General features: G+C 42.6%; 3 protein-coding genes across 5 annotated transcripts in view; all 3 read left to right on the top strand.

Annotated features, from left to right (window-relative positions):
- Positions 1-1,842, top strand: part of DDAH1 (dimethylarginine dimethylaminohydrolase 1) — a 55,772-nt gene extending 53,930 nt beyond the window's left edge. The window contains exon 7 of the mRNA XM_031043707.2: positions 1,744-1,842. The gene's annotated coding sequence lies outside the window, so the exon portion shown is untranslated. The remainder of the gene's footprint in view (positions 1-1,743) is intronic.
- Positions 1,843-4,729: 2,887 nt separating this feature from the next.
- On the top strand, positions 4,730-12,495 carry BCL10 (BCL10 immune signaling adaptor). Of its 2 annotated transcripts, none has more exons than XM_034064330.1 (3): positions 4,730-4,860; positions 8,110-8,398; positions 10,088-12,495. In XM_034064330.1, exons 1-3 carry the CDS (start codon positions 4,783-4,785, stop codon positions 10,453-10,455), a joined length of 735 nt encoding a protein of 244 aa, XP_033920221.1. In that variant the 5' UTR covers positions 4,730-4,782; the 3' UTR covers positions 10,456-12,495. The 2 variants fall into 2 exon arrangements, with proteins under 2 accessions (XP_033920221.1, XP_012982931.2); XM_013127477.3 differs by lacking the exon at positions 4,730-4,860 and adding an exon at positions 5,116-5,186.
- An 858-nt stretch (positions 12,496-13,353) lies between these two features.
- Positions 13,354-15,632, top strand: C6H1orf52 (chromosome 6 C1orf52 homolog). Of its 2 annotated transcripts, none has more exons than XM_034064006.1 (3): positions 13,354-13,887; positions 13,974-14,181; positions 14,985-15,119. In XM_034064006.1, exons 1-3 carry the CDS (start codon positions 13,627-13,629, stop codon positions 15,020-15,022), a joined length of 507 nt encoding a protein of 168 aa, XP_033919897.1. In that variant the 5' UTR covers positions 13,354-13,626; the 3' UTR covers positions 15,023-15,119. The 2 variants fall into 2 exon arrangements, with proteins under 2 accessions (XP_033919897.1, XP_005143144.2); XM_005143087.4 differs by having other exon boundaries at positions 13,376-13,887; positions 15,065-15,632.
- Positions 15,633-20,569: the final 4,937 nt, after the last annotated feature.

The raw sequence follows: 20,569 nt of genomic DNA, 5'->3' as shown, positions 1-20,569 counted from the left end.
TGATATAAATCATCATCCTTGATTAGCATAAATAAAATAAAAACCCAAACCAAAAAAGGAGATGAGACACTGAACACTAATAACTGCCCACATAAAGCACTCAATGATAACTGTCAGGCTGTATGACATAGCAGGCCAGTGCAGAAGTTACTGTGGTGGTTAATAGCTCAGAAATGGGACTTGAATTACTCATCAAAGGTATTTGGGTTTGGTTTTGGGGTTTTTGTGTTGGTTTTTTTTTTCCTTTGATCAGTCAGTTTAGTTCAGTTCAAATGAAAGAGCTACAATATGCATTGTAGATCTTTTATGGGTGTTACCTTTGCTAAGAGTTTAGGGAGAGCTGTGATACCTGGGTTTCTTCACCAGGATGTGAATACAGTGTCTCTCTCTGCAATGAAAATGTGAATGCATACTGTACCTTTTAATGTAGACTTGAATTCTTCCATTTCAACATTTTTGTCTTTTCTGTGCTAATACAACTCCTATTTGCTATTCAATAGATGCTTATGAAGCTAAGCTCTGCTCTTTTTTTTGGTGATTTCCATGTGTTAGGTACAGAGCTCATAGGCAACACTATGTCCAGTTTTAAAACCAAAAAGTCAGTGCACAGAATGCTCTTTGTTCACAGCAAACTGGGAATGAACTGACTTTTGATTTCATTCAGCTTCTTATACATTATGTCAATGAGGTCAGAGCCAAATTGCTTTGATAAACAACATCAATGTTCGCAGGGAACCGTGTGAGGAAAATAGTTTACTATTTAAGATTCTCTATTTTTGCTTTTATCAATAAGGAAGCTGAAAAGATAAGACTGCTTAAAGAATGGTATTTGTTAAGTGATTGTGAATAAAGTATTGTTGGACCTCACGTGTATTTTCAGAGAAGTTTTAACTGGACGTGTGATGTAACTTGAATAGAGTTGCATGTGAATCATGTTAGTCACTGTTCTACGTTGTATTGTTCTGCAGTGCACAAATATGACTACTGAACACAGAAGTGTTACATTTCATTAACCTTAAAACCTTGTTGCAGTATATATTCACCCACTTTTTGTGCCAAAACCATCAACACATTCCATAATCTGTTCTAATAGAAGTTTGCACTTTGATTTTTTTTTTTTGTGACTCTTGCGGTTTCAGTATTATATATCCCAATCATGAAGGAATAAAGTGTCAGTTGTACTGTGCACTGTGTAGTTTTTGCCTCTTGTTTTGAAACTGAAAGTGTATGCATTTAGTACTATTTCATGCCATCTTTTTACATGTAAGCTTGTTACATGCCTAGAAATAAAGCCAGTTATAGACACTAGTGCTAAAACCTTTAAGCTTGTTAGAAGACCTCTCAACTCTTTAGAAGCAAATAATGATTTTAGACTCTACATTTAAGAATAACAGAGAGGGGATATTGCCTATGTGTTCTAGATACAATGGCTGTGAGTTAATTTTATTATCGTCCAAGATAACTAAACAGATGTTACTGTAGTGTGGTGTCTTCTCTGTAGTCCCTGTATTTACTGTCAGCTACAAAAGGTGAAACTACAAAGAGTTAGTGACATGCATGACTGTTATGGTTGATTTATTCACATACCTCTTGTCTTTTCTCCTGGTGGCTGCATTTCGGACATTGCTTTGTAGTAACATGACAAATGGTTGCATGTTTTATATCTAAGTACTGCTTGTTGTGTGCTACAATAGTGTATGTAGGGCTAATCTCTGTTTGTTCACTTTTCTCTAATATCATTAGGTTATGATACTATGATAAAGGATCTCAGGAGACAATGCAGTTACGCCAAGCTCCATAAACACGTGTGGAAGTGCTAATGAGCCTCCAGTGCCATCTTGTGGCAATCGAGGATTGTTCAAGGCCTCAATATTGTTGCTTCAACCTTTTAAGAAACCCAAATTAAATTAACGGTACTGTAGCAAAAGAATGACATCATTTTCAGCCTGTACAGCTTTGACAATAATAGGACTTTATGCAAACCATAATCTAATATTCTTCTTGCTGAAGAAGCAGGGCCAGTGAAAGGTTTTGTCAGGGCTGATCTAAATGCAGCCTTTGTGCTGATTTAGAATCACAGAATCAACTAGGTTGGAAAAGATCCTTAAGATCATGGAGCTCAACCGTTACCCCAGGCCTGTCAAGCCCACCACTAACCCATGTCACTAAGGGTGAACTGATCTCCCCTCATGGCTGCCCCTCGTGATTTCCAGTCACAGCCACCCCTCATCTGCCCCTTCATAGTGGCCCACACTATATAGCTGCCACCCTCCACAGACCATAGCCAGCCCTCAGGACTGCCCCTGCTCTCCCCTCATGATCTCCACTCACAGCCACCCCTCCTGTCCCCTCATGATCTTCCCTCATGGCCACTCCTGCTCCCTCCTCACAGTCTCCCTTTGCCCCTCATGGCCACCCTTCTTGTCTCCTTACAATCTCCTCTCATCCCTTATGGCTACACTGGTTAAAAGTATGATTTTTATACTAACATTTAAATTAGTGCTGCATCTAATGTGGGTACATTTAGCTTGGTGCAACTAATATAGCAAATTACTGCATTTACAAGCATCTTTGTGTACACATAATTACTGGAGAGAGCTGGTACCAGTTTACTTGAATTTCTTTCTAAATGGCAATAATTAAAAACAACAAAAGCTATAGAGCTTGCCATATTAAGAGAATATCAAAACCTTCAAAAAATGAAGTATAATTATCATTTAAAAAGGAGTGCACTTTGCAACATTTAGCTGTAGAATATTACTTCAGCAGAGACTTCTGTTCTTGGATGTACAAATTTGCACTCCACTATGAGCACATCTTGCCAAAAAAGCATCAGTCACAGTCTCCTGTATCATTCTTACGCTCTCAACAACCTCGCCCCCAAAATCCACTAGAGATTAGTTGCTATAAGTTTGTAGTTGAAAACTTGCCATTGGTAGCTGTAGATACCCACTCAGTTTGGGCAAGGCCCTTGATCCTGATTTGGATCTGTAACTGAACCGAACTGTCCCTTCTTCCTGCCTGGCAGCTTTCTTCCTTCTCCCTAAGTAATTGTGGGTGCAGAGCCCTGCTGCCTGCACAGGAGTCAGAGGGTCCTGATGCAGGACCCAGACCCCTGGGTAAGGACTGGGAAGCTGAATGGGATGGAAGCACACGAGGCACAGAGGTGGAGGCCCCTGCTCTGAAGTAAGAACAAGCTCCCTGGAGAGGGGGTGATCAATGAGGGCAGAGGGGGAAGAAATCCTGGAGCCAGTCACTGCTCCGAAAAGCCAACTAAGCTCTTCTCACAAACTGTGATGGCAGCATTATACCATCTTCTAGGACCAATACTATGCAAGATTTGAACAGCTCTGAGGTGTAAGCAGTTTCCAAAACTCACTTGGAAATTTACTCTAGAAATGTAGTCTAGATGGACATTTACATATGTACGCACTTGTGAAACCAATGCAGTGTCCAAAATCTTCCCTGCTCCCTTGAACAAAATTATCTCCAACTCGCTCTTCATTGAGCTTCACTTCTTAATACTGGACTGATGTTAACCTTCTGAAATGCATTTCATGCTGAGAGCAGTCTTCTTCCAGCTGCCCAGACCATTAAATCCTGTTAGGTTTTATTGGCATTAAGTCTGCTAAAACATATTCTATTCCTGTATTCTCTATTCACATGCTCTTTTCCCAATGGCTGAAGTGAATTCCTTTTAGTTTGTCCCATGTGTGGCTCAGGAATCCAGAAGCCTAATCCTCCAGACATCACGTGTCTTTGAACTGCACCTCTCACTGAGCAGAGTTATTAAATACACTAAATCCAGAATGCACAATCACTGTTTTCATCAGCAGTATTGAACACAGCCAGCAATGCTTACAGTATATTATGCACCTTGAAGAGGAGGACTTGTAAAGCATTCAGTTAAATGAGCAAGGATGGGAGTGAGGGGCTGGGAAGATGCCTCTCTCTCTCTCAGACGTGCTGCAAGCAGCTCACTGTAATCATCAGCGAATTCGAAACCTTTCCATACATATGGGTGCCTAGCACAGGTTAGGGAAAATCAGCATAGGCACTTGGGCTTGCAAACACCAGCCTAGCCTGCCCTGCAGCCCTGTGAGCAGCAAAACAGGAGATAAACACTCGTTTACTTCGTATTTCGGTTGTTTAATCCAGAAATACAGAGACAGTTTTGAGCAATTCAAATGCACTACAGCAAATAGAGGCAGCAATTCCCGAGAAGGTGGGAATAACGCCACGGAAGGGGTTAGATAGTGAGCAGAGGCATGTTGCCACACCGCCAGCCACCAGGGCTGGTGTGAGTGGGTCAGAGGGAGCTCTTGGTGGGCAGCGGCAGCAGGGAATGGAGCCGCTCGGGTCTTTGCTGGCAGCCAGCCCGGAGCCTGGTTGTGACTTATGACACTGGGCTCTGCAGAAACCTGCCCCGCCACCGGGCAACAGTGGTGACCGTCCTTTATAGATCTAGGCAGCCCCTTCCCTATCCAGTGTGTTTATTGAAGAGCTGGCAACGCCGTGGGCCTGGCCCACAGGAAGGGAGCCCTTGACGGGGCAACTCAGGCCGCTTGGCTCTGCCCAGCACGGCTCGGATCTGCCGGCTGCGACTCCACCACAGCCCCCGGGCAAGAGAAGCGCAGGCGCCGCCCTTTCCTGCACGCGCTGCTGGGCGGGGCTACGTGCATCCCCTGACGGCCCATTGGTGGGCGGGAGCGGGTGGGGCGGGGCTCTGGCAGGAAGCTTGACTCTGTCCGGTTTCCCGTAGCGGTGGCGGAGGGTTCTGCTATGGAGGGGCTGGGCCCGGGTTCTGGCGCCGTAGGGCGGTTGCTGACGGAGGACGAGATGGCTGAGGTGAAGAAGGATGTAAGTGGTGGCGGCACCCAGAGGCCGCAGTGCCCGGCTCCGGGGCGCGGAGCGGCGGGGCAGGGCCCGGGCGGGGGCAGCGGAAGTCGCGTCAGAGCCCGAGCAGGGGAGGTCAGCGCGGAGGCGGGAATGTAGCAACCGGGCCCGACTGCACCGCCCGGGGTTCCCCACCGCTCCCCGGAGGTGGGGCATGGGCGGAGGCGGCGGCCCTGGAGCTGCTCGTTTGGAGGCGGACAGCGGCTCCCTGCGGCTGGGGCAGCAGGGGCCTGGTCCTCACGGCGGCCCCGTAAACCTCTGTGGGCATGGGGGCACGGGAGAAGCGGCCGGTAAGGGATGTGGTGTCTGGAGGGCAGCAGCTGCAAACGCACACGCTTCTCTTGGTGTTAGTGAGAGTCTGTCTCATAAAGCGTGAATATTTGGATTCAATATTGATATTTTGTGAGGCTGTTTGTTCTGTATCATGCACACACCCCACATTCCCCGTTTATTCACTGATGTCTGGAATCTGGGAAAAAAACTTCATCCCAATTCAGTCTGAAATTAGTTACCTGCGCTGGGAAGCAAGCAATATGCTAACCAACCTCAAAAAGCAATTGTTTAATAATGAAATAAAAAGGCAGTTTATCAATTATTACTAGCTATGCTTCTATTTGTAAAGTTAATGTCCTATGTTTGAGTTATTCGGGTGTTTAAGTGCTTTTTAAAGTACAGCAAAGAATGTTTGGAGTTTGGATTTAGTTTTTTTACTGGCATTATCCATACATAGCTTTCTTTAAACACTTTGTCATGGATTTGTGAGGCATGTTTTTCAAGTTACTGCTTGGTTCTGTGGAGCCACAAGGTAATACAGGAATAGTTAGCATCTGGTTGTTACATTAAAAAAATCATATATAGGAACAAGATAAATCAGACATATGGATAAACATGATATGTATTAATATATGAACATGTTAGGTATATAAGGAAGAAATTCTTTATTGTTAGGGTGGTGAGGCACTGGAATGGGTTGCCCAGCGACGTTTTAAATGCTCCATCCCTGGCAGTGTTCAAGGCCAGGTTGGATAAAGCCTTGGGCAACATGGTTTAGTGTGAGGTGTCACTGCCCATAGCAGGGGGCTTGTAACTAGATGATCTTAAGGTCCTTTCCAACTCTAACTATTCTATGATTCTGTGTCAGTGTGTCAGTGACTGAATTCACAGCTGCATGTCACAGAAGGTCATGTATACTTAATCTTATAGGATATCCCATAGTAACTGGAAGTAACTGGAACTTGATGGAAGCCTCATTTGTAGAAATAAATAACATTAAATTTATCATCAAAATACAGTCCAATGAATCTGACCTCAGAGCTACTTCTCTTGTATTTTAGATGTTGCAGTTTCATGATAGAAAGTGCTAGTTCAGTGTGAACACTCACTTTGCTGTTTTAGAACCATTCTGGTAGCATCACTTCAAACACCAGTGCTGCGTTACTAGAAGTACTGTGTGCATTCTGTGACAGGATACCTCAGAAAGGTGACTTAGATGGATAACTTGGTCTGGCTCAGCTTGTGTAGAGGAGGAATTGTAAAGACTGGAGTCTTACATGGGAAGGAGGCATTGAGTCATGCAAAATCATTGATATAGGGCAAAGTACATTTAAAGCTTCTGTTTTAATATATTTACTCTTTCTGTCCCTCATAAACTGTTAACTTGAGGACAGTGTAGAGGGGAATTCAGAACATAAACACTTCATACAGTGAAAGACTTATTACAGTAACATGTTAGTGAGAACACAGTAGTCTTTCTATTCAGTGACAACTGTGTTCTTTTAATGTTGAAGTGTTGACCGACTTGTGTTTTGGCGTTTGTTGACTGACCCTTCTGGTGATAGGATGAGATTTCCATGGGAGAAATCTGTATTGCCTTTTACATTTGCAACCATTCAGTCATGGGCTTGTTGAAATTAGACGCTTCCAGAGCTGCCTAAATTGATATAAGCTGTACTGTTTCACTCTTCTGCTTTTATTGTTATTGTTATGCCAGTGGTAGTGCCAGTGTGACTGCATATTCAGCTGGATTGGGTAACAAATCTGGCTGTGGGAGAGGGGAAAAATAGCACAGATTCAGTTTCTTGACTGGGTCTTCTTATCCACCAGTACACAGGAAAGGGTGGGAATACACAGCTGCTGTGCAGGGGGATAGTGCTTCTTGCACTTAAAAGGTCCACCATGGAGCTGCACCTTTCATTTTTGGGCTAACAGTTTAGTGATGATAGTCTATGACCAGAAATCTTCCTTTATCTTCCATGCATTCTCACCTGATGTTTTCTTTAACAACTGTGGAACCACAGGCTGTTAGCTTGGTATTTGGATCCTAAAGAGCAACTAAAAGAACACATTTAACCTCTGCTATACTTAGTGGAGCAGTACAGGAAGTTTCTTCATTAAGAGTTTTTGGTCCTTTCCCTAGCACCAGTATGCCAGGCAAGATTTTGCTGTTTGAAATAATTTGTCTTAAAGTAAGTTTTTATATCTAGCTTTTCTTCTGCTTCTAATTACTGAGCTAGTAAATGGCTATAAGGCAGTCATTTAAAAATGCTGCTGTTATGGAATCTAGTCTCAAAAAGTAGGAGGTTATCTGAATACTCCCTTCAGGAAAGATTTGTTTCTTTCTATCTCTTCACATGGCTTTATGTAAAGGTGCTTTTCCTTCTGGTGCTCAAGTTTTTGTGGGTTTTGGGGGTTTTTTGATTCTTCTAAATCAAATTATACTTGGGGTGTTGTTTTATATTTTCACATTCGTAATAATCAGCTCGTGGGTATCTGACTTGTGTAATTCTGCACAGTGAAAAATGTTGGCAGGAGCAACTGACAATTTTTGTGGTATCCTATGAAACAAGAGCTTGTTTTTCAAGCACAGAGATGTCATTTTAGACTCTTAGGTTTATAGAACAGTAGATACTGAAGCCAGAGAGTTGTGAACGTGCATTAATTCTGTTCCAGTGTTGGTATCCAGCAGGTTTATTGATGTACCGCTCAAAAATAAGATGAGTAGAATTTACATCCTGGTGACGTTCTTGTATGCACCTTCTGAACAAGGTGGTGGAAGAATATTTTTGTTTCGATAACTAAAAATAAGTTGGTCAGTATAGGAAGGGATGCTTTAATAATTGTTTCATTAACCTGTATCGGAATCATACAGGTTTCAAATACAGGTTTCTAAATAAATGGAGAGACTGGCTAATACTGGTTTGTTTTGTTTTTCAGGCATTAGAAAGGATGCGTCCTTACCTGTGTGATAAAATCATAGCTGAGAGACACTTTGATTACCTACGTTCAAAGAAAATACTCACTAGAGAAGACACAGAAGAAATTTCTTCTCGATCTTCCAGTAGGAAGAAAACTGGGAAGTTACTGGACTACTTGGCAGAAAACCCAAAGGGACTAGATGCTCTGATTGAATCTATCAGACGGGAAAGAACACAAAACTTCCTGTTACAAAGGATAACTGATGTAGTGTTGAAGGTCAAAAATGAAAAACTTGAAGCTCTCAAAGGTAAGATGTTTATAATAATATTTTCTAAGACATAAGTTTTATTTTGAGGGTTTGTAAAATTAATATCCAACAGTTATTGAGATCACGTTTCTTAGTACAGATGAGGTTGGTTGGTTTGGTTTTCTTTCCCTCCTTCTATGCCTGGGGGGGACAATCTTGGAAATATCACTGGTTTCTTTGGGTTAAAGATAGTAGGGCACATGTTCTAGCTCTGCCTTTTTACTACCTGAACACATCATAAGTAACAAATTGCAAAAAAAAACCCCACTAAAACCTATCATGTGTTGTTATGATATCTTCCTTCACATTTCAGTTTTGCTTTCTATGAGGAACTCAAAATAGGTGGTTCTTGCATTTCTTTTGAAGCCATTTGCTGCAGTGGCAGGATGCTCTGGTTTTGTTAAGCTCTGTGCCTCATCAGAAGATAAGCCAGCAAATGCAACCTGAGGGGAATTCCCCTGTGTGCCTTCAGTGCCAGAACTTAGAATCAGATGCTCTAAATTTATGCAGATGTTGTTTGAAACAGACAGAAAGATTTTGTTGACACACAAAGCTTGAAGTGACTATTATGTACTCATATTTTAAGGCAGATAAAGTATAAGCCCTCTAAACTAAAACCATTACTTCCCCTTCCACACCCATCAGAAGAGAAATAAAGGAAGAAGTACATTCTAACCATAGTTTCAGGTAAAACAGCCTTTAAATGCAGTCCATTTTGGAGTAGAACCATGTAGCTGAAGCTTTTACAAATTTGAAGAACACAGTGAGAAAAATCTATCAAAAGATGGGTTTAAGGTCCAAAGTAACTTCCTAAAATTAAGCTTAAATTATGGTGTGTTTTTGGCGCAGCTGATTCAGAGAAATCATTCACATCATCCTGGATAACCTGCATGTTTTAAATTTGTTAAAAATATTGGTATGTCACAGGTGAGATGAAGAGATTTGTACGCTTACAGCCCAGAAAGCCAACCGTATTCTGGGCTGCATCAAAAGGAGCGTGACCAGCAGGTCAAAGGAGGTGATCCTGCCCCTCTACTCTGCTCTTGTGAGACCTCACTTGGAGTATTGTGTTCAGTTCTGGTGTCCTCAACATAAAAAGGACATGGTACTGTTAGAACAAGTCCAGAGGAGGACCACGAGGATGATCAGGGGACTGGAGCACCTCCTGTATGAAGACAGGCTGAGAAAGTTGGGGCTGTTCAGCCTGGAGAAGAGAAGGCTGCGTGGAGACCTCATAGCAGCCTTCCAGTGTCTGAAGGGGGACTACAGGGATGCTGGGGAGGGACTCTTCATTAGGGACTGTAGTGATAGAACAAGGGGTAACGGGTTGAAACTTGAACAGCAGAGGTTTAGATGATTGGATATAAGGAAGAAATTCTTTACTGTTAGGGTGGTGAGGCACTGGAATGGGTTGCCCAGGGAGGCTGTGAATGCTCCATCCCTGGCAGTGTTCAAGGCCAGGTTGGATGAAGCCTTGGGTGATATGGTTTAGTGTGAGGTGTCCCTGCCCATGGCAGGGGGGTTGTAACTACATGATCTTAAGGTCCTTTCCAACCCTCACTATTCTATGATTCTATGTTAAAATTACAGACAATTGATCTCTGACAATTCTACTGATACTAAATTAGAGCACAGTTTTAAAAGTGCACCACCACATTGTAATTAACTCCAGTCTGTTTTTTGTCATAGGTCTAAGCTGCAGCACCTGTATGACTTCACTGTACGGAGGAACAAATAATCTTTCTAGATCATATTCTGATGAATCTAATTTTTTTGATAAAACAAAAGACAAAGAATCTACCCAGATACATCACCCGGAGGAAGATTACAGCACCGCCGCATTTGTGTCTGCTGTCTCTCTTCATTCAATGAATTTACCAATTGCAGAGATGGGAAACACAGAGAATGCTGTTTTCTCAGCCACCCTTCCAGGGCCTGGAGACCCCGGTGCTCCCCCACTCCCCTCAGAGCTCCAGGCAGAACAGCAAGAACCGTGTAGTAGTTCAAGTGAAAATTGCTTTCTGCCTTTAAGATCACGTTCTGTTCAGCCACAGTGAACATAGTGACTTTTGTCTGTTCATCCGGATGGTACTGAAACTCTGTGATGGCTCGTAAAGGTTAAAGCAATGTTTTCAAACTGTTAACTACCAAAATCAGAGGAAACTATCCATTTACTGGTTTTAAGGAGTAACTTGTTTTGTTTTGGTTTTTTTTGTTTTGATATTTTTTTAATAATTTGGTGACTGGAGCTGCTAGATTTAATGTTCTCTGGGAGCTTTTTTTCCAAAAGATCATGGTATTAGTATTATACGAGCAAAGGGTTATTTTTTTTTAAACCAGTGTATTTAATATTTCAGTTAGCTGCAGATACAGAACATAAGCAGGTTTTTATTTCTTCCTACAGAAACTAACAAATTGCTTTTTTTTAAATGTTTTCTTGACAGCAGAATTGGGAAACATGGGTAGGAAAGACATTGAGTATTGAAAAATAACTTCCTGAACTAAAAGCTTAAGCTTACTTACCAAAAAGCTTGAGCTCATTTACTAAATTAAAATTTATCTTACAGAGAAATATTTGCCTTCTGTGTAGATGTGTGCAGCTCCATTTGCAAAACAAAACCCAAACTGAAAACCCAGATCAGTAGTTACACTTGCAGGGTAAGTGAGATCTTTTAATTGTCTCAGCTTTATCCTACTAGTAAATCAAAAGGCATTCAGTATCACAGTGATTTGAGTTAGCAAATATACTTCCACAAATCTTAGCATTTTATTCTTGTGTATTAGTGACAGATTTCCAACTTGATGTGCACTTTAAATGTAAATTCTCATTAGTACTGGAAGAGGAATGTAAACTGCTGTAACAGCATCATGTGGGCTGTAAGAAAATATTACTGTATAATGCTATTAAGGAGCAAAGCTTGTATGTTTTGTCCCAGTAGGTAAGTAGAGGAGTCCTGCAGCAAGAAAATACCCATACCTGAAGGACTCTTAGAAATGTTGCACTTCAGATACCTACTCTTCAAAGCAGGTAGATGGGTTTACATTTCAAATTGTTTAGAGTCAAATGCATTTTAAACTATTTCAACATGGGAAGGTTCTCATTTCTTAATACAGTATAACATGCTTTATTCCTCTCACATTCTACTCTTGTCAGCTTGTTTCAAAGTTGGCCTATAATAACTTTAAAATTATTTGGCAAAGACAAACTCAGATGTGGAAATGGATACGGTTGCGTTCTGCAGTACACTTTAAAGTCATGGGATGTTTTCAGCATATCAAAGGGTAGGTTTCTATTTAAGGCTTTAAATTATTTTGGCTCTCAGGCAGGGCTATAGCTGTGTAATTCTATTCAAATTCAAACCCAGGTGGTATTCCTAAACTGTGTTCTCTTGTGGAGACAGACCATCTGCAGGACCCCAATGCAGCATCTATTTTTTTAGTTCATAATGTTTACTCTGGTTTTGGAAGTAGGTTAAAATAAACTGCAGTGTTCAGCTACCCTTCATACTTAGTATATGGATAGCTTACATTCAATAAAGATGTGGGCTTCTGCTCAGTGTTTATAAAAATCCTTGATTTTCTTCTATACCTGTAAGTCATAAGACTGCCTGGATGGTGAAAATGCTCTTTAACAAAAGTGCTTGGTTCAGAAGATACTGTGGGAGTTAAGTGCCTAAATATATAAGCAAAATTTTTCTCTCTTAACATGAGATTAAGGGAGGGCTTAAATCACCCCTTCCCATTAACTTGAACTGTAGTTGCATGTACGTGGTATGTCTAGAATTTGATTTGTCTAAATACCCACTGTAACCACTTGAAGAGCTGTGCTCAGGTTTGGGTCCCTCCTTGGGTTCTTGTCAGTGGAGGGCAGTGAGCAAGCTTGGCCTTAAGTGAAACAGCATTAGGTCGCGTGAAGACTGCCTTGCAGATTGAAATCCAACCATCAGGGCACCACAGACAGATCGCACCTGCACACAGCCCGTAAACCTGGGGCTTTGGATGAATGTATTATCTTACCAAATGGTTGTTAATGTGTTTTTTCTTTTTTAAAAATTGAAATATTTTTATCACAACTTTTGGAATAAATTTTTTGTATAAGTGCCTGTTTTCCTGTCTGCCGTCCTCATTATCAGCATGCACAGGTTGTAAGAACAGTTCATGCCAGTATCTAGATGTGTGGGTTTGGGTTGGTGTGTGCAGGCGGCTTTTGTTCTCGTCTTTAAATTTAGAGAGGTTTGTCTTTGGTGCACAGGCTGACTTGTTGTGAAAAAACCTCTGCCTGTGGGGCTGCATTCAGAAGCAGTGTATAGGGAAAACATGCATGCAAAATTAAGGCCTTGCTGCTTAACTATGCTTACTGTGGTTCATGACTAGTACTGCTAACCTGCATCTTGATTTTCTTTTTTCAAATGCCTCAATTTTTGAAGCTATGAGAAGTGGTGCTTCCAGCCATGCATATATTGACTGAGTTGTTAAAGTAAGATTTGTTCTATTAGTAGGGAAGGAGAAAGGAAATATTTGAGCGATGAGAACGATTCAGAAAAGGATCTGCAAATGTTGCAGGCTCTATGGTGCGATTGCTTTCATCAAACTTCTTTCAAAATAACCATCATAGTATAGGCTATGAGAGATCAGCTGGTTTATCCTTACAGTAAAGGAATTAATCCTATAGAACCAAAGCCCATTCTTTGGACCTTATTCTGGTTTTGTGGTACCATGTGACCTGACAGTCCTTATAGGGGAATTTTAACTAATGTAGATAATATGGGCCTTGTTTACAAGGGAAGCCCGGGTACAGGCTTTTTCCACCAGGTTTGAGAAGCTTTGTTTAGGTAAGGACAGCCTGTGTGTCTGGTTGAACACTTGGAGATGATGCTTGTGCCTTCATCTGCTCTGTTCTCCCCAGTGCTCGAACACTAAGGAAACTGCGTTTTCCTTTCTACGCCCCCCTGCAGGGGTAAAAAGGGAGACACGGGAGTTGTCTCGGTTTCACGTCTGGTTTTCTGTCTGTCCACGGAGGGGAGAAACTCCGAGGCGTACGGAGCTGGCGTGGAGAACCCCACTTTTCTCTCCTCCGGATCCCGTTCGCCATGTGCAGGCTGGGGCCCTCCCACGCGGACACACGCGTGGGGTTGGCCCCGAGGGCAGGGCCGGGGTTGCAGCGGCAGGCGGAACCCTCGTAGCGGGCCCCGTTTCCGTGCGGTTGGTGTCGCGGCGGCAGCCCCGCCATGGCGGCGGACGGAGGGGACCCGTTGGGCTATTTCGCGGCCTACGGCAGCTCCAGCTCGGACTCGGAGGCCGAGGAGCCGCAGCCCGACCAGCGGCAGGCGGGGGCCGGGGCGGCGGCGGGGGGCAGCCCGGGGCGGCGGGCGCGGCTGCCATCGCCCGACGAGCTGTTCCGTAGGGTGTCGCAGCCGCCCGCTTTCCTCTACAACCCGCTCAACAAGCAGATCGACTGGGAGAGCCGCGTCCTGCGGGCGCCCGAGGAGGTGAGGGCACGGATAGGGCCAGGCGCTGCCGCCGCCCCGGCTCCGCGGCCTGGTGTGATGGGACGGGTCTCTGCTATCTCCTGCAGCCCCCCAAGGAGTTCAAGGTGTGGAAGAACAACGCCGTGCCCCCGCCCGAGAGCTACACCCCGCCCGAGAAGAAGCCCCCGCCGCCCCCCGGCCAGGACATGGCCATAAAGTGGTCCAACATCTACGAGGACAACGGCGAGGACGCGCCGCGGCAGACGGGCAGGGCCAAGTTCCTACCGGAGGAGGAGCAGGAGCACCTCGAGTCGGGTGAGGGCCCGGCGCAGGGCAGCGGTGCCGGCGCGGAACTCGTGTTTACCGGTTGTGTGCGCGGAGCCCTCCCAGCACGCAGCTGGGAGCTCTCCTTGGGCGACCTGGCCTAGTGTGAGGTGTCCCTGCCTGTGGCAGGGGGTTGGAACTGGAGGAGCTTTAAGGTGTTTTACAACCCAAACCAGCCTGTGATTCTATGAAGTGTTGCCGGCCGCTCCGGTGGCTGTAGGCATGGTGACTGCAGGCTGTGTGCTGGTGTGCTCAGAGCACAACCTCCTTGTGACCCAGCCATTGTCGTTAGCGGAAGCAGGTCTTTGTCTGTGTCTTGACTCCCTGTCTTAACACCACTGGGCCAGCAAGGACTCCTCAGCTATAGAGTCTTTCCCTGTATTGGAGGAAGTGCTTTCTGGCCATGGTAACTTGAGGAAAATGGAATTGTTTTGATGGGACGGACCTGCAATGATCATCTAGTTTAAATGGTGGGCTGGATGGTGGACATGGGCTGATGGTGGACACAGGCTTGCTAGAGTCAGTGGAAATCCAGTGCTGTGCAGTTTACTTCAGTGTTGGTCTATGAGAGCATCCTGCAGGGTGCAATGTAATTTTCTAACATCTTATCTGTTCAAATAATAAGGGTTGTTTTTTAGAATGGGTACTCAACAGTAGTATAACAAAGCCTCTTGTTAGTTATCCTCAATGGCCTGTGGTAGGAATAGCGAGTAATCATTCTATTCTGTCCACATGCTGTCCACATTCCATGGGTGAGGATGTTGTCAGTTAATACTACTGTGTCTTTTTTCCAGGCATCTCAGATGTGGCTAAGCCAGTTGTTCTGACGTGAGGATCATTTGCTGACTTGATTAACTCTGTCTTTTATTTAAAGATGATGAAAAAGATGATGAACCAGCTTCTGCCAAGAAACGTAAACTGGACTCTGGGGAACAGACAAAGAAGAAGAAAAAGTTATGAGCAGGGTGTGTTGGATCTTGCCGTAATGAGAACTTCAGTGAGCTAGGATTCCTCTGCTGGAATGGGAAACAAATCCATGTTTACCAAACTTCCCTCTCCTATTGGGTAGGGAATTTTATTTCTGTAGTATGCTTGCCTTTTGGAAAGCACAAAGTTAAATGTACAGTGTCATGATAGAAACTTGTCTACTGAACAACACTGTAAACTTGTTTATTTAAAAGAGAAATTTACAAGAGGATCCATTGTGATGGATACTTGTGCTCATGCAGTTTACAGGGCTTTGTGGAATTTTGTTTATCAAGAAACCTGGTAATGTGAGCTTTTTCTGGACTGACTTTTCCATTGTGTCAAAACCTTTTATAAAGGAGTATTATACTAAAGATTCTGTAAGTATTGTCCTGTGATATGTTTGCACACTGTTGTTTTGAAATGTGTGTAAAGACTGCAAATAGATCACTGGAATAAAACTACATTTGAAGATCTCTGTGGTGTGTAAATACTGCATTGCATGCTTGGTGAATAGGAGGGATGAATTCTGTAGGTGTTCGAGCGATGTATTTCTTATGACTCAACAGATTCCTCAGGGTTTTGTTTGTAGTAAATGTACAACTGCAAACTGAAAAAAATAAATTACTTAATAATGGAGTTTAATATTTGATAATGAGTTCTGCATTCATGAAACATGAGACAGAGTTATGCAGGAAGGAGTTAATGTATTCTTCCTAAAATTGAAAATAGAACCTATTTATTTATGTGGAAAAGAAAATTATGACACAGCTGTGATAGAGTCTTTTTACTGCCAAATTTGTATTTATTTCAGTACAAACAGCTGGTCAGGCGCTAGTCAGGATGTGTTTTTGATAGGCTACTGCAAGCCTGCAGCGAGATTGAGCATACTAATAGAAGTTTATGTAGTTAAACTATTAATGTAAATATAAATTAGCAGGGAGCATAGCAGAGCTGGGCTCTGAGATGCAAGGAGAAACCTTAATGATGACCCTGCTGAATTCTAGTTGGGATAAAGACCCCTTCACAGGTCAAATACGACTGCTTGCTGAAATGGAGCTTTTACTAGATGAACCACCATTACAGAATATCAATTCAGGAACTGTGGACATTGCATTTTGTCAAATTGAGTGAGTATAATGACCCTTGTTGCACTTCATCTAGAATGTTCATGTAAATTCTCCCTCATTCTAGTAACAGTGTGTGAAACTTTCACTAAAAAGTATCTAATGCAGTGGGATCTCTTTCAGGAATAGCTGTCTCCATGCAGGTGATGCAGCCTTATGTCATCCACTTCAGGGTGTGGATTGTCACAGACTACTCAGGTAACTGGTCCCTAGGTCCTGGTCGTCTGAGATAAATGGTTTCTGTGAGTTTTGCTTACAGAGAAATGAGGGATGTTTTGCTTGAGGTGCTGAATGTGAAGTCTCTAAATGGAAACGCTCACTAATCTGTTGGATTTTTTTATTTCCCCACTATCTATGGTCCTCATGTAGCTAGGTTGAAGGTGCTACTCTTCAGAGAATGTGTTGGAAAAAAGACTGCTTGTGATTTATTATTTTTTTTTTTACAGAAATGTGTTTGTACTGTAGCTGGCTTAGAGAGCTGAAGGTAAGGAAGAGCAGCAAGCGCCTGCTCAGATATGAAAACGTTTGGTTTGCATCCTGGCAGCAAGCTGCAGATCTTAGTATGTCTAGGAAGACACTTTTTAGCTATCTGCCTCTGTTACCCTATACAAAATTTATCCCAGGGTTATGTGGGATGAATGAAATTTAATTAAATTTGAAGATTTTGGCATGAACTACATGGTTCAGCAGGCTGCCTGGTAAGTCTTATAATAGTTCTCTTTGCTACTGAAACTCTCGTTGAAGAGCATTATAACTGAAGGTTAACATCACCAGCTCTGGAAATAGATGCATTCACACAACTGCTGGGACGAAGGAGGTTTTTGTCCATGTATTGTTTACTCTGCTATTCTGCAAGGCAACCCAGGAAGTTACCATGCCAACCACTCCCTTTATTTTCAGGTTGTATGATGCATGTAGTGTGCAGTTGTCTTGAGGTTAAAACCATCTGATGCTCAATTTCCAATGAGAAAACCAGTGTGGCTAATCTGGGAGAAAAATGCTTAATAGTATTATTTACAGGTTGAAGAAGTCTTCATTGTAAGCAGTGACAATGGCTGCTTCCCTATTCAAAAGAAATAGCAAAACCAGTTGTACTTTTTCTTAAGTAAGACATCTCAAATGAGGCTGTGAGAGCCTGTCTGAAGCGAGGTTACCTGGGTCGCTTGGTTCTGCTGCTGGATGGTTGGTAGAGATGCTCTACCATTTCATAGGGATACTGGATCAGGAGCTGTGAAATGTGTGAATGAACACTTACTAACTTAAACTGATAGCTCAGCTGTTTAAAAAAATCTCATAACTAAAGAATAGTTTATCCTGGATTGTCTTTCAAGAGGAGATAGTGACAGCAAGCATACACCCCCACTGACAAGTGGGGAAAACTGCTCCTAAGAATTAGCCTTCTATTAATTCATAATTGTACTGTTTTTACGATGAATCAAATCTGATTATGATCATTATGTATAATAGGGATAAAAAAGCAGTAAAAATACATAGAGGTTTGATTTGAGAAAATTCTCTTTTAACATTGAAGATTAAAAAAATAGTGTCTGGAAGGCAGTTAATTTGCAGTTAACCCCTTTTGTTGCCTCCAGATGCCAGCACAGCAGCAGCTGTAAAGCAGGATGATCAGGAAAAGAAGTATTCACATCAGAATAGTAGTACAGCTGTGGAGGATAATGGCTTTTGTGGCAGGCAGTGGTTCCTACCAGAAATGCTAATGGAGGATGTTTTAAGGCATCTTTCCTGTGCAACAGCTTGATGTATACTAACACTATTGAGGAACTGGTTCATTTGCAGATGGCTGCCAGTCTGGAAGTGAATCCAGGGAAATGCAGTATGTTCCACACAGTGATTTTATTGTGAACCTGGAATCCGCACAGGAGGAGGATTTTTTTATCAGCAGTGAAGCAGAAGCTGTGTGGTGCTGACTGACTTTCTCTGGGGACAGGAAGCTCACCTGCCAGTTTGCTAATGTTGCAAAATCATGACAGAATGTAGGTGAAAACATGTAACTCAGCCACCAATAGGATGATACAATTTGTGTTTTCTTCTCAGTCTGGAAAGAGTCTTGTGCCTGTTTCCATCTTAGCTTCTATTTCCAAACGAACACAGGACTGTTTTAAAATTGGAAGCTGATTATATCTGAAGTGTAAGTTTTTAAAGGATAAATGGCTGCACCAGTTGAAAGGGACCCCTGGCAATGGCTACAGCTGTGCAGCATTTCTATTTTGAAAGAAAATGTTTAAGAACACCCACAATTACTCATTAGCCTGGAGAAATCTGAAAGCTTGGTTTCCAAATACCTGGAAAAGTCCCAGCACCATCAGGCCCAGGCAAAACATGGTTGTACTGGTGCCCTATGGAGATGGGATTTTTGACAGGCTGGTTGCTGTAGATACAGCAGAGTGGGAATGGCTGCCCAGGCATGCTCAGGAGGGGACACCGACTCCTCTAATTCATAGGAGGGCAAATGTGACGGAGGAAAAAGCTTCTCAAAAAGACTAACATGGGATGTGCTTAGAAAACCCTTGGGCAAATGAGGCACCTTGCTAAGAAATCTGATTCCATTGGTGCCAAAGGCGTTTTCTGGATGCATTGATTAAGGTGAAGAGCAGTGGGAGGCAGCTATTATCTGGGCAGTCTGCAGTTGTCTCAGAATGTCCAGACTGAAACAAAAGCAGGATTTCTGCAGAGTTCTTATGCATAGATTATCACAGACAAAAGGGAGCAACATTGTCTTTGGAGGAGTCTATAGAATTTGTTGATAGAAATGCGCAAACATCAGTTGGACCTGGAAGGCAGAGTCACACCAGAGACTGGAAGGGGTTTGTGCTGCTGGTTCCTTTGAAATGTTTTCTTCAGGGCACTTCTGAAAAAGCAGGAATTTTCAGGGAAGCCAGGACCTGTGGAGCTGGATTGACAGAAGAATGCAATGAATTCAGTGAATGGAGATAAGCATTTTTGGTCTTTATCAAATAATTTTATCAGTGCTCTTCATTTAGAAGTAGAAGTCCTCTTCATCTTTAGAATTCTTTTAGTCTTGGTAGCTTCAAAGTATAAATCACATCTTGGCTTTGTTGTAAGGGTGAGCAGCAACATAACTTATTTTTTGGAGCAAACATTAATGTCCCATTCCTTCACTTCTCCCATCATCTGTTTCTAGCTGTAAATGGACTGATATGAAAACAAACACAGGATTAATACAGGGTAACCCCAGGAAAGTGTAATGGGTAATTAAACCTAAACCACAGGTCTTACCAGGAGATGATTAACACACTTTCCTCAAACCAGCCCAGTCGAACAACATCTCCCCTCAGGCAGTGGATTCCCAATAAAAATAATTGGACAACCTTTTTACTAGGACGCAGCAGGGTCCTGCAGAGGGCTATGAGGATTATGGAGGGATTGGAGCACCCCTTTTATAAGGAAAGGCTGAGAGAACTTGGTCTGTTTAACCTGTAGATGACTGAGAGGGCATCTTACCAATGCATACAAATATCTCAAGGGTCAGATATCAAGAGGATGGGGCTGGACTCCAGCTGAGCCCAGCAACAAGGTAAGGGACAAGCACAAACTGAAATACAGGGAGTTCCATCTGAATATGAGAAAATGCTTACTGGGAAAGCTGTTGAGACAGTAAAGTGTCACATAGCTGGCAGAAAGATGCACTGCTCCATTGGCAAAATCATCCAACGGACCACTGGGCACATGAAGCCACGCAATAATTTTGCTCTTATATTCTATATCTGCTACCTTTTTAGCTGTGCTACTCCAGTGGAGGGTGGTTTTGTTTTGAATTTTCAAACAGGAAAATGCCTGTTTGAATTTCCAGTACTACTTTAAACTATATAGCCTAATTTTCTTCTAATTTCCTTGATTAAGTGTATCTTGAAACAGTACGCATCTATTTTGGTTGCTTTCTTGATATCTTGCTCTAGATTTTCTTAGTATTAAAAAAGCACTGTAAATTTCACATATTTTTTGAATGCTGTCTGGAGAGTTACCATAATCTTTCAAAAATAATGTTTACATCCATGGATCACAATGAAAGAATTATTGGCAAACAGTTTTAGTCAAGTCCCTTCGTCTGCAGCAAAGCAGTGAAAACCAGTATAAAAATAGTGGATGATTAAATGTCATGCTAAGATTCCATTTCAAACAAACTAACTTTTTAGTTACAGTTTCTCACTTAGTAGATCAAAGCCTGAGAACAAGGGGTTTGTCATCTTGCAATTGACAGAATAATGTATTTGAATTTCAGAACACTCTCACACACCCCCCGTATT

The sequence above is a fragment of the Melopsittacus undulatus genome, chromosome 6 (assembly GCF_012275295.1).
Source record: "Melopsittacus undulatus isolate bMelUnd1 chromosome 6, bMelUnd1.mat.Z, whole genome shotgun sequence".
Lineage (NCBI taxonomy): Eukaryota > Metazoa > Chordata > Aves > Psittaciformes > Psittaculidae > Melopsittacus > Melopsittacus undulatus.
This window is presented reverse-complemented; position numbering and strand designations above follow the sequence as displayed.

Coding starts and splice junctions, on each gene's coding strand:
- BCL10 (XM_034064330.1), top strand. CDS start 4,783: ATGGAGGGGCTGGGCCCGGGTTCTGGCGCCGTAGGGCGGTTGCTGACG. Junction 4,861..8,109: donor TGGCTGAGGTGAAGAAGGAT/GTAAGTGGTGGC, acceptor TTTGTTTTTCAG/GCATTAGAAAGGATGCGTCC. Junction 8,399..10,087: donor AAAACTTGAAGCTCTCAAAG/GTAAGATGTTTA, acceptor TTTTTGTCATAG/GTCTAAGCTGCAGCACCTGT.
- C6H1orf52 (XM_005143087.4), top strand. CDS start 13,627: ATGGCGGCGGACGGAGGGGACCCGTTGGGCTATTTCGCGGCCTACGGC. Junction 13,888..13,973: donor TCCTGCGGGCGCCCGAGGAG/GTGAGGGCACGG, acceptor TATCTCCTGCAG/CCCCCCAAGGAGTTCAAGGT. Junction 14,182..15,064: donor GCAGGAGCACCTCGAGTCGG/GTGAGGGCCCGG, acceptor TTTTATTTAAAG/ATGATGAAAAAGATGATGAA.